We start from the raw sequence: 16,828 nt of genomic DNA, 5'->3' as shown, positions 1-16,828 counted from the left end.
GTTTTTGTGGAAAATATGGATTCAGTTATATTACAGACATGCTAAAATATAACCCCGCTTGTGTGTGCTGAGGCTCTGAACCCCATCTCGCCCTCTGTCAGGGTTTAAGAAAGTGCTGAGGACCAGATGACGTGGCAGTGGCTTGTCTATATTTGGCCTTGAGGAAAAGAAGCATAAAAAGCAGACAGGCTAGAAGTTGTTTTTGAGGAAGTCTTTCTTTTTTTTTTTTCTTCTTCTTCTTTTAAGCCACACACACACACACACACACACACACACACACACACACACACACACACACACACACACCACTCTACCTGGGCGGGCTCCTGTGATCCGAGATTCCCCACAGTGTGCCTGATCTTTTTAAGAACATTGTTGAAAGAAAGAGTTGAGGTCCGCAAAGACAAATGAAGTGTTTTCTCCAGTAGTTTCTGCCTGTGTGAGATGGTGCAGCAGCGGCAGTCAAGTTGGAACAGGAGCTTGTTTGTTCGCAGTCAGTGTTATCATTTTTAGAAACCTTGCCAGGACAGACGATGAAGGGGGGGGTTTGCCCTGACCCAGAATCCTTGAGGCAGCCTGAGTCTCTCCTACCTTTCCCTTCTACTTACAGCAATTACAGGCCTCCACCCGCAACTATAATAACGGTATAATGGGATGGCAGCAGAGCAGCAATAAAAGCCACCCCTGACAGATTAACAGTCCTCTCCAAGTTCTGAACTGTAATTAACAATGAGACCGAAGAGGAACAGAGAGGAAAGAAAGGAGCTGGATTGAAAGCTTGAAAAGATAAAGATATAAAGGGATGGGCTCTCTGTGGAGTGATTTTAATAAAATCAGGATAAGCCTTTAACTGTCAGCATGAGTGAGTCGAAGCTGGAAATCCCAGAGAGATCCTGACTAAAGCTGCGTTTGGAAATCGCTGGAATGGACTAATAATTTTATCTTAACATTTTGATGCTTAAAGATTTTAGTTTGATATTTTGGGAAATGTGTTTCTTGGCTTTCTGGCAAAGATCGAAACCCACGGTCGTCTTCGCATAAGTATGAAGCTATAACTGGCGTCATGTGGAGTGTTTGGTAGACATGGGAAAGATTCTCGTGTTAACGACTTGTGATCGTTCACGTCACCCAACAACTCGACCCTTTGTTGCGATCACAGAGGCCGTTGTGTGAGGGTTGTGGGTCGACAACATAATGCTTCATTCACACAATGCTAACCTTGTAGTAACCAGTTTCTTACCAAGTGAAACCACATGAAATTCTATTGCTCTTTCAAAAAAGAGCTGAATTCACTGTAATAGTGTTAATATTTAATTTATTTGAATGAGTTTTGATGAAACTTGTATATACTTTTTGGTCATTCATATTTGTTTTGTTTTCAGGCACTTCTGTGTTAGTAAACATATTGGAGCTTTCAGAAAAATCAGTTTTCCAGTGTCGGCTACAACTTGGAAGTTGGTGGGAACACTGAATCATAAGTGCGATAACTCCTACTTGTCATGAACGCAGCATGTTGCTTGGATGTTTATAGGAGTGGTTTTTGCTATGAACACTGATCAGTCTTTAAAATTGGTCAAACAAAAACCACGTACCTGACAATATTTAGATGCGGCATATTTAGTTTCACTTTCTGATAACCCAAACTGTGACCGTCATTCTGCTGCACTTCTTTCTCTTGACCTGTATCTGGAAATTTAAAAAAGAAATGCTGCAATTATCAATCCAGTAATCATCAAGAACTTGGCATTTCTCTCACCTTCGTTAAAGACTGAATAACACCGAAAATATCAATCACTGTTGAACAGAAGCCCAGCAGAGTGAAGCTCACAGCTCCTGACAGTCCTGGAGGGGTGTGAACCCACTGGACCCGGATGTGCAACAAAAACACGCAGCATATAAATATTCTCAGGAACTTTGGGCTTTAAAACCCAAATGATTAAATTGCATGTTTCTTTCTGCCATAGCAAAAATCACATGTTCTGTGATCAGACGCCAAAAGGGAGAAATGTATATAATATTTGGTATCATGATGACGCCCAGTAGTTTTACATTAATTTGATGGAAATACTGTTCTGGTTCATGTAGACAGAGATGGCTAAATGCATAGTTCCCAAAATGCAGAATTAGTCCTTTAAGCCTGGTTTTCTGTCAGGAGATGTTTACCTGCGGACAGAGGGTGGTGCAGGCATTTTTGTGGGGAAAAGAAATTGCATGCAAGTGTGCTTGTGCGCGCGTGCGTCCTCTATGTGAGAGGAAGATGGCTCTTGCCTACATAATCACACACTCCCTTCACTTTGGTGGCCACCCGCCCCCACCTCCACCACCACCTCTCTCCATATCCAGTCCCTCCCTCCCTCCCAGACTCCCTCTGTCTGAGGCTCTGTGCATTTCTCACAGAGGATCTGCAGAATAATGGACTCACATCATGCAGCAGGTCTCAGTGTTTTCAAAAGCGCTTTCAGCCCAGCAGACATCAGGCTGGAGCTCATTTAAACCGGGAATCTGTAATTTACTGTAAAGTTCTTTTTTTTTTTTTTTTATTCACAGCACAAGGACTTCTTTCATATATTTTTCTGCGTCATGTCTTTTTATGTCGTCTGACTTTTTCCGTGTTTTGATGTTTATGTGAGGGGGATTAACAGGCCCACCATGGTTTTTCCAACATAAATCAACAGTTTCTTTCCTACGTTTTGGTGCAGGCTGCTTTCTGTTTACCTATTACAGGGAATGGGAGGATCTCATTAGTTTTTTTAAAGGCTCTAACTAGATTTTCTGGAAGCGGGTATGGGCCAGTTTTTTTGCTCGACAAATGGGTCTTTCGGAGGTAAAAGCAGAGGAACCCTGCTGCTTCAGATGAAGTGAGTAGCTCAGGTTTTTCTTTGCAGGGCTTGCGACATGGGCTGAGCTCCTGTGATGACTCTTTTCTCCTGAAGGCTGTTGAATTCTCAGAGGATGGACGACGGAGACGGATAAAACCATAATTTAACGGACAGACTATAGTTAAATCTCTTCACCTTTACACGCGGAAAGCGCGCGCACACCGGCACGGAATAACACCGGAGCTTCTGAGCGCACCAGACTGGGACCGAGGCGTCAGCCAAATTTCCAGTCACTAAATTTCAGCTTTTCCCAGTGGAGTTTGGTTGTTGTGTGATATCATTTAGTGTTTAGAGGCAATCAAGCACGGATTTTACAAGAATAGTTCCTTTCAGACTAATTAACTTAAATGTAATCTCTAAAGAATTAGTGACGATGCGGCTTTATTTGTCTGGTGTTGAAATAAGCAGGCGCGTGTATGTTATAAAATTACCTTAGCAGAATAAATGTGAAGTCAGCAGATGTGGGTTTCCTTTTCCACATGAAGCGGTTTTGACTAAAATACCCTGTTTGAAGTGGATATTGGATTTTTTTGGTTTTGGGGCATTGGTTTAACCCTCAGGTTAAAATTTAAATCACTTTACGCGCATATTTCTTGGTGCTTGACTTTGAGACTCAGCTTTAGTTGCAGTCCACCGCAGAGACCTTCCTTTTTTTCAGCTGGATTTCTCTCCGTCTCCTCACCGGACAATGTGGCTCCCCCGCCTCGCGCTGCTGCTGCTGCTCCGGTTCTCCGGTGTGCTGCTGGTGGAGGGGCTCAACACGTGCCAGTCCATCAACCTGGACGCACAGAAGTCCCGGCGCATCGAGGCGGTCCGCGGACAGATCCTCAGTAAACTCCGGATCCGCAGCCCGCCGGAAGAAGAGGAGGCCCCACCGCCTGCCCCGGTGCCCCCGGAGGTCATGCTGCTGTACAACAGCACGCGGGAGCTGCTGAAGGAGCGCGCGCGTCTGACCGAGTCCGCGTGCGAGCGCGAGAGCAGCGAGGAGGACTATTATGCCAAAGAAGTGCAGAGGATTGACATGCTGCCCCCGCGCACCGACACAAGTGAGTCCATGAGTGAGGTATGGCTGAGGTTCTCAATGTGTGGTCCGGGGGCCTCAGAGGGCCCAAAATGAACCTAAGTAGAATAGGCAATGATGGTTTCCAACCTTTTAGCTTCTGGCCCCTTAAAGTTAAAACTTGTGAGCAGCCGCTGCAAGTTTTCCTTCGTAGATTGCTTCATTACAATCAAACACTGGAGTGAAGTTAAGAAAGACTCTATAATTTTGTGTGGCAAATATATTTTTTCTTATCCCTTTGTTCATCTTGTGACCCCTCAGATACACCTTGGGAACCCACTGTTGTCCCGAGCCCCAGGTTGGGAACCACTGATATGTAGCAGTAGTCTATTTTTATAGACTTATGTTTAATCACTGTTATCTTCTTACCTCAGTGGGCCACACGTCAAGAATAAAGTGAGCTGAGTTAATTGTAGACACAGACTTCACTTCCATTGGTACTACCTTCCATGCTGTCTTCAAAGTACTCAGTGGTGGAAGAAGTATCCAGATCCTACTTAAGAAAAAGTAGCAATATGTAAAACACACCATTTTACAAGCATTAGCAGCAAAACTGATTTGTTGAAAAATAAACTTGGTCCATTCCTGCTGGTTAAATTGCTGATGAACTGATGCATGAGCACCACTTTAATGTTGTACCTGATGCAGTTGGTTCTGTTTACTTTATACATGTTTGTGTAGCTCTGTCTGTTGGGATGCACTACATTTCATATGGTTAATGCATGTGGGTAACACTTAACTTTAAGCCCCCCTCTTTAGTATTTATAAGCAATGATTTATAACACATTAATAGCAGCTATACTGACATTTTTATTATTAATGTACAGTATTTTTCAATTACAACATATATGTAGTAGACATATTTTATATGATTACAATATTTTACTATTGTCATTTGTAGTTGTTCAGAAATACCTGAATGGATAGTGTGTTAAAGACTTTATTGAATGTTTATGTCCTGCTTATGAATACTAAATAGTGGGACTTAAAATATAGTCTGTACATTTATTAAACTAATATCTGAAGCTCTCAGAGCCGACAAACTGAATAAAAAGTACAATATTCCCAATGAAATTGAGTACAGTTTCATAAAATGGAAATACTAAAATAAAGCATCAGTACTTTAGAATTTAGCTTAATTACAATATTTGCACAGACAGTACATCAACAGAAATACTACCTGTCATAGCCTGTTTAAACCAGGAGTGCTGCTGGGAGCTGCAGCACTACTGCCCATAAAAACAGAAGCAGCGGTTTGGGAAAATGACGAAGGGGTGGAGAAATTAAGTTATCCTGCCCCTGTCCTTCAACAGCCTCTATAGACGTACGTCTGAGCAAGGTGCTCAGTTCTCTGCGGCCTTCAGAGCAGCTATATAGTGGTAGGTGATGTTTTAGTAAAACACATTGATGCAATGATTGGCCGTATATTAAGCGTGCAATACATTTACTCACTGTACCTAAACCTGTCATTTAGTCTCAAGGCACTCATCAGCAGCAATTATGTCCGAGACAATGCACCAGTCCCACAGTGATCTTTTAACCAATAGTATAAATAAAGCATTGTCTAAGAAGGCAGGAGATGTTGTTGGATTAGTCATCCTCTGTGTTTCCATCCAGATGCAGTGCAGCCAGTAGCACCCAGCCCCCACTACAGAGTGGTCCACTTTGACGTCAGTGGAGTCGACCTGACCAACAGCACCCTGGTCAAGGCTGAGTTCAGGATCTTCAGAGCTCCCAACCCGCAGGCCCGGGCCTCAGAGCAGAGAGTGGAGATCTATCAGGTAAACAACAGTAAGACACCAGGATGAGGCTCAAAGTGAGAGCACAACCTTGAAACACAAAACTAGTATGTAATCAGCAACATCATTGAGATACTGCTTTGCCTTTTTTTAAGCTTTTGGATCCAAATAAAACCTGCAATTATGAATCAGACACTAAATCTATGCTTCTTCAAAATTACATCAGGCTCCATTTGTCCCGTTTTATTACAACAAACTAGACCCAGGGGTTGTGTCTTGTCAAAACCACTGAAAAAATATTTCTCACTTGTTTCTTCTCTGTGAAAAATAATGTTCATGATGTGATCAATAAAACCATTTATAACTGTCTTTTGTATAGATTTCTCCTTTCAGGATTTTGGGCATCAGGCCGTTAAGACTGTTACGACACTAAATCTTCACCAGTTCAGCTGAATTTATATGTTGGCTTCAGGGAGACATTTTACACCTCTTACATAAAACTGTTATCCCCAGGAAAGTGAAGTAACATAATTTACATGCCTGATTAAAGTTGTGCAGGTTATTAGTTGCTTTAGCAATGACACAGTGTTACGCTCTGCGCAACTGCCTCCACAGTGGAAATGATAACATTTACTGTCCGCGAGAGGAGAAGAAAGCAAAACATTACAATGCGCTGCTTGTGTCAGTCGGACTGTGTATCTGCACCTCCGCTCCATCGCTGTTTTTCTGTGTTTTTTCTGTCAGCTGCTGAAGCCAGATGAAGAGAGCACCTCCACTCAGCGTTACATTGACTCCCGCACCGTGCAGCCGAGGGCGAAGGGGTCCTGGATCTCTGTGGATGTCACGGAAACTGTTAAGGACTGGGTGTCAGATCCAGGTCAGCTTCAGCACCAGATGCACATTTCCCATGATGATCCATACAACTGTGTCTGTATCGTTCGTCTTCACATGCGTCTTTTTTTCTTTTTCCTACTTCAGAGAATAATCTCGGACTGAAGCTGGGCGTCCACTGTCCCTGCTGCACCTTCGTCCCATCCACCAACAACATCGTTCCCAACAAGAGTGAGGAACTGGAGGCCCTGTTTGCAGGTTTGTTGCAGTTCTTTTTTGTTGTCACTGCGCATCATGTTCGCCAGGTCTTGGCACACACTGTATCTGCATATGTGTAGTGGAGGATTAGAGCAGCTTTCTTAAGGCTCAGGTCACCTCCGAGTCATAAGTGTAATTAAACAGTTTCATCCCAGTAGCCATACAGATGAGAAATGTAGCTTTATTAGGTTGGTTGTAAATTTCTTTGTAAGGGCATTAAAAGCACTTGTGGAAGATTAATTGGCACAGCAATAATCCTGCAGGTCACTAAATGTGAAGACGAAGTGGAGCCTCTTCTGTAAGAAATGATTCATGACTCGCTCGCAGACTATGATACTGAACAATGGAGAAACTGTTCCTCCACACACTGTGATACTACTGAATACCAGACTGTCTGTGTTGCTTCGTTTAGGCCCCAAATTACGGCACCTTCCTCATGATTTACACTCAGCTGAGCCAAGTCAGGTTTTTTTTTTTCCACACCTGGAAAAAAAAAAATCGACTTTTGATACTGCTGTGAAACAAGCAAGGGCTTGTTTTGAGCACTTTTACTCCTGAAGCTCAGAAAGAAAAATCAGATACAAAAACATCATTCGTAGCCTTGGAAACAACTACTTCATGTATAGGACTTCAAGATTAGTCCAGAATAACGAAGTGAACAAACTGAAGTGTAAAAACCATGGCTAGAAGAAATTCACAAACAGAATCTGTGAATTTGTGGTAATTACTCTTTCTGCCATTCAAATTATGCAAACTGATGAAAGTCAGTGTTTCCCAACTTTTTTGGCTTTAAAACAAAGCAGTGTTGCAACAGGTTGCATATCTCAGTTCCACTAATGATTCATGTGCCGCTCTCAGATTGTTTCATTTGAAAAGGTTTTACAATCCTGAAGAGGGACAACTATCTAGTATCAGATCTTTTACTTTAGTAACAGTGCCAGAGTGTAGAATTACTGTAGTTCTACATTTAAAATGTTACTAAACTTAAATGTTTCAGCTGGTAAAGTTGGAGCTAATTTTAATGAGCTTCTTTACTGCTACATTTTCACCACTGCACTCTACTCTCCGCAGGTGTGGATGACGAGCAGCTTCGTCGGATAAGAAAACCCGGTCAGGTTAAAGGCCAGGCGGATTTCAGCACCAAGACGCCACACCTCATCCTCACCCTGCTGCCCAGCGACAGAGTTGACAACCCGGCCAAGAAGAACCGCAAGAAGAGGGCAGCCGCCACAGACACCACAACCTGCTCCCGGTAGGCCGCAAAGCAGCCGCATGTGTGTGGTTATGTGTGACTGACTGACAGCACCGACACTGTTCCAGGATTTGTAGTTTTATAATTCTGAAATGAATTTGTGGTGGGCGTTGGATTTCAGTTTTTTCTTTTTTTTTGACCCAAAACTTACTTTGCAGACTATTGTGTGACAAAACAAACATTATTGACCCTGTGTTTAGACTGCAGGCCAACAGGCATGCAGTGTTGTATTTAGACTACCTCACGCTGCAGGGGAAAACTCTGGCAGCCTTGCATGGTCATTACCTTGTGATGGCTGGTTCTTCAACGGTGACCCGTGGTCATTTTCCCATGACCCAACTTTGGGCCAGGATGGGAGTTGAAATGTGTATGGTGTGTCTCTCTGTCTGTCTCAGTGGCTCAGACCAGGGCTGCTGCCTGCGCTCGCTCTACATCGACTTCAGGCGTGACCTCAACTGGAAGTGGATCCATGAGCCCAAAGGCTACAAAGCCAACTTCTGTGCTGGCAACTGTCCTTACATCTGGAGTGCCAACAACCACTACAACATGGTGAGTGGGTATTTATATATGATTAGGGCTGGAAATCAAACCTAAACATTTTATTGGTAGAGACTGAAACAACGTTCATGGAACTTAATGCCTGGCCTGATTTGTAATCTGGTTATTTATTTTTCCATCAGGTACTTCCTGATGTAAATACCACTTTCTGTATGGAGTTATTTTATTAAAGCAAAGTTTTCATATGGCTGACTGTGTTTAGGCAGCATTTAACATTTTGTCTTCTTTTGTTGTTGGGGGGAAAAAGGGGGTTGTACAAAAAAAAAAATTTAAAGGAATTGTTTGACATTTTGTAAAAACATGTATTTGGTTTCTTGCACAACTGCTATTTCTCTGTCAAAAAATCTGCATTTGCTTTTGTGTCTGGCTGGCCACTGTGAAACACGCCACCACAAAAATATATTTTTTAACCACTCAGACGAATAAATCAGATTACCCTTTCTAATACGGTCAAGCGAAAACAAATGTGCTCTTTTTTCCAAATTGTATTTTGCTCCAATCTTGAGATTCATGACCTTTTTTTTCTTAATAGTTTGAATGGAAACGGTGACAGACCTCTCAACGTGAGACACCAACAGCCAATTGTATAAACAGAAATCATCTGTGCCTGATCAGTTACAAACAGCTGCTCCGTTCCAAACAAAAACAACTTCTGAAATGTTAGAAAAGGTCACTCCTCTGTCTCTGTGGTGAAATGCTGTGGTCTGGACCAAACTCCGGTCGACTTTCAGCCAGACTTCAATGTACATAAACTTTAAACCCTTAAATGTGCTTAATGTGCATTGTTTCTCACGGTGAAACACCTCGGCTGCTAAAATTGGTCAATCCCAACGTCATAAATGGGCATTCACCTGTCACCTGCCTAGTGCTGAACATATAGGATTACACAACATTGTCTCATAGCTCATTGGGCTGTAGTCACACAGACTCTTACATATCCCTCTGGTTTTACTTTTTCTTCTTTCATATCCATTCTTGTAATATAGATGTGTAGTTGTGCAGAGTTTCACATCTATTCTGGATTCTCACATCTATACCTGCGGCAGCTGGTTAGCTGAGTTTAGCACAAAGACAAAACACAAACACAGAGAGTCCGCCATGAGAAACCAAAACTGTAACTTTGGAAAAACTGTGTTCATCATTCATAGCAAGAAACTGAAAATATGTTTTCAGAGCCCTTTAACTTTCCTTTGTTTCTCTTCCCTGGTCAGATCCTGCCCCTGTACAACAAGCTGAACCCTGAAGCCTCCGCCTCGCCCTGCTGCGTTCCTCAGGACCTGGAGCCCCTCACCATCATGTACTTCATCGGCCGCACACCACGCGTTGAGCAACTCTCCAACATGGTCGTCAAATCCTGCAAGTGCCGCTGAGGGAAGCAAGTTCAGAGGAAGAGGTGAGGGGGGAGGGGGGGGCACAGAGGAGGAGAATGATTAACAGGACTGAAACTTCAAACTGCTTCACTCAGGGTGAAAATAAAGACGAGAGGACAGATGGATCCTTTGTTCATGAATCTTCACTGTTTGATCACCTTTAGCAGACCTTTGAGATGTTATTTTTTTACCATACGTGACCCAAATATCAAGACTTTGCTGACATTCACTTACAGGCATGAAAACTTTTCATTTTTTTTCATTCTCTGGAACTTTCCGTCTGATATAGGACACTGTAAATATGACAACATAGCTGTATTAAACCTGTACTTGGATATTAAAAAGGGGGTGTTGTGTGATTTGGCCACGTTTGGTCAGCCTGCTGCATAAAAAGGATTCTTTTTATCAGGATTTTGATTCCACCTCAATCGTGGGCAGCTTGACGTGTGCTTGTTTGCTTTAGGTTTGAAGGTGTTGATAGGAAGGAGGCGGTGTGGAAAGGTTTGCAGACGCCGATCTTTAGGCGAGGGAGGAGGCAGCGAGCAGATAGAAAAGAGAGAGAGGAGCTGTGTCCAGGCGGAGGCCCTGCCAGTTCTCTGCGGTCCCGGGCTGAAATCTGCCCCGGCGTAAACAGGATGTGAAAGATTTCCAGACACCGACCCGACCACTCACGGAACGCTACATTTAAATGCTCCCCTCATCTCCTCGCTCTCTCGCTCTCTCTCTCTCTCTCGCTCTCTCTCTCTCCTCTCTCTCTCTCTCTCTCTCTCTCCCTCTCCCTCTCTGTCGCTCTCTCTCTCTCCCTCTCTCTCTCTCTCTCTCTCTCTCTCTCTGTTGCTCGAGGTTCTGGGATTTGTGGTGGGAGGAGAGAGGGAGAAAAGAGAGGCTTTGAAAATGAGACGTGGGATGACAGGGCTGTATTTGGAACGGCTACAAGTTTGGAAGGTGGTATTTTGCAGCCTTAGCAAATTTGTAACTATTTGGGTCTGGCTCAAAAATTCCATAATCACACTCTCAGGCTCATTTTCTGAATTTGCGTTCATTATCTTATTGTAAAAGGCTGTTGACTCATTGCTGTCCCTATGCTATGATTATATTGTGTCATACCTATGTTTACCATCAGTCTCACTGATTCACTTGCACACACATACGCACACACACAGACACACACACACAAACACGTACGCACACACACAGAGTCCCTCTCTCTCTACACCCAAGTATCCACATTGACCACTTTTGATAGAATGTCTAAATGCTGAAAATAAAAAACATCCCCAGGGTTCATTTTAAATATAGGCTCTCTGGTATGCCAGTGGTTTGTGTGTGTGTGTGTGTGTGTGTGTGTGTGTGTGTGTGTGTGTGTGTGTGTGTGTGTGTGTGTGTGTGTGTGTGTGTGTGTGTGTGTGTGTGTGTGTGTGTGTGTGTGTGTGTGTGTGTGTGTGTGTGAGTGAGAAAAGAGACAGAGGGCAGTTGGGTGTGTTGTGTGTGTGGCTGGTGAGGTCATGTGTGACAGCACAGATTGTGATTATTGTGATTGTGTGTGTGTGATTGTGTGTGTGTGTGTGTGTGTGTGTGTATGATTGTGTGTGTGTGTGTGTGTGTGTGAGATTGTGTGTCTGTGTGTGTGACAGCACAGATTGTGATTATTGTGATTGTGTGTGTGTGTGAGAGAGAGAGAGACCCTGCTGAAAGTGACGTGGATATTTAATTTTGAGGAGTTGACAGTAAAGTCTTACCCGAATAGGAAGCAGTCCAGTGTGACCAATACAAGGTTGTCACACAACATCCGGTCATGGAGGTGTTAACGCAGCCAGTGGCTTATACTCAAGTTATGGCACGGCAACAGGAAATGCTTGTTTCTGATTGGCTGACAAATGGTGGTTAGAATAACACTGTATAACTGGACACTGCAAACATTTAAGTTACCACCAATCTAAATATAAATGTTTAAGGTAGAATATTAAAAGGTTGGTCCAAAGACAGAACACAGAAAAGCGTATTTTCTCCTTCACCTCTAATGCCGTGTAGTCATACAGATAGTTTTGGTTTGTCTCTGACTCTCTGACCTTTACGCCTCCTCATATTCAGTGGAGGTAAATGGAATGTAGTTTATGGTAGTCTGACAATCAGACAGAGTGGTATTTATGTTTTCAGCTCATTACTCAGTCTCTGTTCATTTTAACCATTTTCTGTTTGTCCCATCATCATTTTCAGTCAAACAGACGTGGTTTGTGGCAGCAGTTGCTAGGAGAAGTTAACGATTTATGTGTTGTTACCTTGAGGTCTTGCTTCTGTAAACACATCTGTGCCTGTTGAGAGTTGAAGCCACGGCGTCATGTCGGGGCTTGCCTTTGTGTGATTGAGAGAGAACATAGATAACTCAACGTCATCTCTCATGTGTGTGTTCCTGTAGTTTATTTTCCATATTATTAGACATATTGAAATACACTACATAAGTAGCTATTAGAAACTGAAACCTCTCTGATTTTATCAAAGTTAAAAAACAATTTCTGCCCTTTATATTTGCCAGTGCAGCATCGTGGATGTCATCATAACTTGGTTTCCATAAAACTCACCAACATTCAATTGAATAATAAGTTTCTTAAGCAGATTAAAACAAAATTTAAGTGCTCGCTAATGAATTCAAACGTGGGTCAAATCTGACCCGAAATACTAAAGCTGTGAACCGTTTGCTAAAAACATCAGGAGGGCAACACGAATGAAGTGAGACACACAACATGCTGTAGAGAGAGGCTCTGTTCCAAGGCTGGAGTTTTAGTCATTAGTTTCAATTGTCAATGGGATTTTGAATTAAGTTTTCTTGAATCTGGATTAACCTCACTTCATAAAGATGTTGCCCCCCCCCCCCATTCTTAATTCTCCATGCTGATTGGCTCAGTTGTTTTTCCAGCAGCAGGGGAACCAGCCCTCAGCGTGCACAACACCTGTTTGAATCCCTGAAACAAATCAGAGAATTCAGAGATCTGGAGTCAGACTCACAGCAGGGAAAATCTGCATCTTTTATACAGACATTTTCTTTGCAAGAGTTCCAGAAGAGTGTTCACACTCAGTTATTCCAGGCATAAACATTGTTTCTGCAGAGACACATTGTTATTGAATTTCCCACTGCTGCAAACACAACAAACAAAATTCCTTTCACCCATTTTGGCTCTGGAAATCTGGGCGTATAAAAACCCAAACTATTTAGCTAGACCAACCACTGGGGGTAAGAAACACAATGTGGGGTTTTTTATAATCTGGATGAACTGAGCCTTTAAAGTGTCGGTCACCATAGCAACGCTATTCTGCAGTCATAGTTGGCAGTAAACTCACACTGGTGAAAATGAACTACAAACACACTTTAAAAAGTAGATGAGGATTTAAACAGCATCTGTTTTTGCCTGTGGTATGTGTCATGGTTAAAGCCCGATAAGTACACTCAGTGTTTACTGTCAAACTAGTCATAACACAGAAGCAGTGGTGGGAAGTAAAAGTGCATTTCCTCCAATACTGTACTTAAATGCAGTTTTGAGGTTCAAGGAGAATTTACACTTCATTTCAGAGTCAAATATTCTAATTCTACTACTGCAACAAGTTATTTTACAAATTAAGATTTTCAATACAAAACAGTGTTATTATGGTTTCAACACATAAACACATAAACAACACAAACATGACACAATGGCCACAAGAACTAAAGATCTGACCCATGATACATGATGTACACTAATAATAATAATTGCATATTTGCACAAACAGCGCTAATATATATGTTATATCGTAGTGCAAGTATAAATGGGGAAATATCTATATATAGGCCACATACAGTGGAGTCCAAAAGTCTGAGACCACTTTGTGGATCAAGGAAAAAAATAATTTATTAAAAATAATTATTATAATCTGGAAAAAAAAGAAAACATAATATAATTGAATATCCAACTTTATAAATCAAAAGTTTACTGTTTTTCAGTATCGCTGTCTGTCATTACATTTAATGCAAGTGTTTATATTATACATATTGTATAATTTAAAGAAAGATTTCCAAGTATTTAAAAAACATTTAAACATTTAAACCTGTATGTCAGATATTCCATTGGTATTAACCCAAATTTAATCTTATGCAGGGGTCTATATTTAATATAGTACACTAATTATACACACAGTGCATCAGTGATAAACATCCAGTGATACAGTGTAAAAGTAAACAAATAGGCTACTGAAACTTTAAGTGCATTTACCTGCCGATACCTTCGTTCTTTTACCTTTTTACTTCAGTAAAGGATCTGAAATTTACGTCATTGTGTTGGTTTGTATCGTGTGTTTGTTTTTTTGCCTCCCGCCTCGTCTGCTACGTAATAAAAGCAGGATACATTTATTTATTTATTTCATAGACTACTTAATGACTTACAATAATTTGGCAAGTTGCACGAGTCTGGCTTTGTCTTCTCTTCAAGAAAGTTTTTGAGGCTTTGCAGTTGGGATTTTCTTAAAGGATCTGTTCACTGAAATTATTTTTTAATAAGGAATGAAAAGGCCCCAAATCAAAACAGCTGATATTTTTGTGCACCCCAAATAAAGTTTACTCCCATTGTATTGGCAAAGAGGCAGAAATCGCATAGATATTGATAAAAACCTAAATAAAACCAAAAGTATCTGAATGGTTAGATGCCTTAACAGGTACATTTAGAAAGATTTTTTTCCCTTTGTAATTTTGGTGAACTGAGCCTTTAATGTTCTGAAATTGAATTCAGCCGCTGTTGGAGATACGTCCGTCTTCACTGAAGAGAGTCAGGTTTTTATCCGAGCTGCTTCTGCTGTTAAAATAGCTTAAAGAGATACAAACTGTTCTCCAGCCATCGCCGTAAAAATTGTTTTTTCTAAGCCACAGTGAGAATGCAGCCTCACTTTGTGTGTGTGTGTGTGTGTGTGTGTGTGTGTGTGTGTGTGTGTGTGTGTGTGTGTGTGTGTGTGTGTGTGTGTGTGTGTGTGTGTGTGTGTGTGTGTCGGGGTGCTAGTGCCTGAGCTGTGGTGTGGCTCCCTCCCCCCTGAGTAAACTAGCCCCAGCATCTGTTAGTCTTTTCCACTTAACTACCTCTTGCTATATCCAACCTGTACTTATCCCACGGTAGAGCGCCTTCCTCTGTCTCACACTGGGTCCCACTGTCCTTGGGAGGGGAGTATGCTGTGGATATCGACCCCCACTAACACACACACACACACACACACACACACACACACACACACACACACACACACACACACACACACCTCTGTCCGTGTCTTTGACCTTGAGAGGGAATGTATGTAGACCCTCACCAAGAGCACACCCAAAGCCATACATACATGGGTCCGGCCTGTATAGCCTCCTTATAGAAAAATGTGTCATGATTGATGGCTCTGGTTCTTGACACATTCCCTCACTTTCCATACTGACCATTAATGTGAGAGAGCCTTTGATAAAGGCAAAAAACAATTCTCTCTTTCTTATATGCACCTTATGGTCCGTGTCAAATATAGCTCATATTACAGGTTTTGAAAATACTTTATTCCTCTCAACAACTTTGAAATTGTTCCTAGTTATTTCTGGCGGCTGAATTAAAATAGTGCTGTCGGGGCAACAGGACACTATAAACACAAACTAAAACGTTATACAAGCTGCAGAGTAACAAGACACAGGAGTAAACAGGAGATACCGATCTGTGGCCTCAGCATTATTGAAGCCATATTCTTCGAGCAGTCAAACTAGGAGAGCAGAGAAGCACTTGAGGCCCCTGTTGGGACAGAACAGCTGAGAGGCCGAACCCACAGAGGCCTGGCTGTTCTCTTTGTAAACAGACGAGGGCGACATTTCTGTTATTTCTTTCCTTAAAGTCACGTCAGGCTCATTTGCTTGGATTCAAGGTGTAGAGTGCTACAGAGATGCTCCGGCCTACAAATCATATTCTTTAGATGCGAGGGGAACATGCTTGTTCGGTGCAAGCCCCAATCAAAATCGGATAATCATTTTTATATTTTTTGCAGAGAAAATGAAATGCAAAAATGACCATTCCAAAAAATGCACTTTGCATATCGTTCAGCCCTCAAACTAAACTAACAACCAATTTCCGTCACATTTTGGTTAAAAATAAAAAAGGCAATCTGAACTTTTTTGTCTCAAATTTACAATATTTAAAGTTAAATTTATTAACTTTTTATATCTATTTTTCAATTTATGTAAAACATAAATATCATAAATGTTAAATATAACTATTTAATGTGCAACTTAAATATTTTTGAGTTTTATCATTAATATACATATTAAATATGTATACGCTAATTAAAGAAATCCAGGGCGATGAGGAAAAAGACCTTTAACAGGATTGTTGCATTTTTTTCCTTTATTTTGATATTCAGAGAACAATGAAACAAAACATGTTATTGAAAGATAAGTGTATATAATATTATGATTGATGTTCTTGTTTTAGATACGTGTTATCAAAAGATGTTTTGTTTAATACACAGTGGTGTCTTGTAATTCCATGTGAGATGGGACAAATATTTGGTATAAAAATACAAACTTACTTAGATTTAAATACACTTGAAGTATTAAAAGTAAAAGCAGAAAAATGTTTCCTGTGGCTGTTGCACTATTGTGTTGCTCATAAAGTAGCGTAAAAGCATTTTACTGTTGTAGTTGGGTGACGTGGAGGTAATTTTTAGCTGAAACCTTCAAATAGCTTATTTTGGCCAACCAATAGTCTGAACCATAAAATGATTGAAAAGAAATTAAAATGATTAAAATAGTTAAAAGGAATAGCAAAAAATTATCACATTTGAGAAGCTGGAAACATGAAACATTTGGTTGATAATTATCAGAATAGTTGCCAGTCAGCTTTCTA

At 41.3% G+C, this 16,828-nt stretch overlaps 1 protein-coding gene across 1 annotated transcript; it reads left to right on the top strand.

The window, feature by feature from the left end:
- The first annotated feature begins 334 nt into the window (after positions 1-334).
- tgfb5 (transforming growth factor, beta 5) lies at positions 335-10,291 on the top strand. Its single transcript, XM_056383475.1, has 7 exons — positions 335-3,925; positions 5,557-5,720; positions 6,423-6,555; positions 6,657-6,767; positions 7,839-8,019; positions 8,415-8,568; positions 9,789-10,291. Exons 1-7 carry the CDS (start codon positions 3,568-3,570, stop codon positions 9,945-9,947), a joined length of 1,260 nt encoding a protein of 419 aa, XP_056239450.1. The 5' UTR covers positions 335-3,567; the 3' UTR covers positions 9,948-10,291.
- Positions 10,292-16,828: the final 6,537 nt, after the last annotated feature.

This window comes from Seriola aureovittata, chromosome 8 (assembly GCF_021018895.1).
Source record: "Seriola aureovittata isolate HTS-2021-v1 ecotype China chromosome 8, ASM2101889v1, whole genome shotgun sequence".
Taxonomy (NCBI): Eukaryota; Metazoa; Chordata; class Actinopteri; order Carangiformes; family Carangidae; genus Seriola; species Seriola aureovittata.
This window is presented reverse-complemented; position numbering and strand designations above follow the sequence as displayed.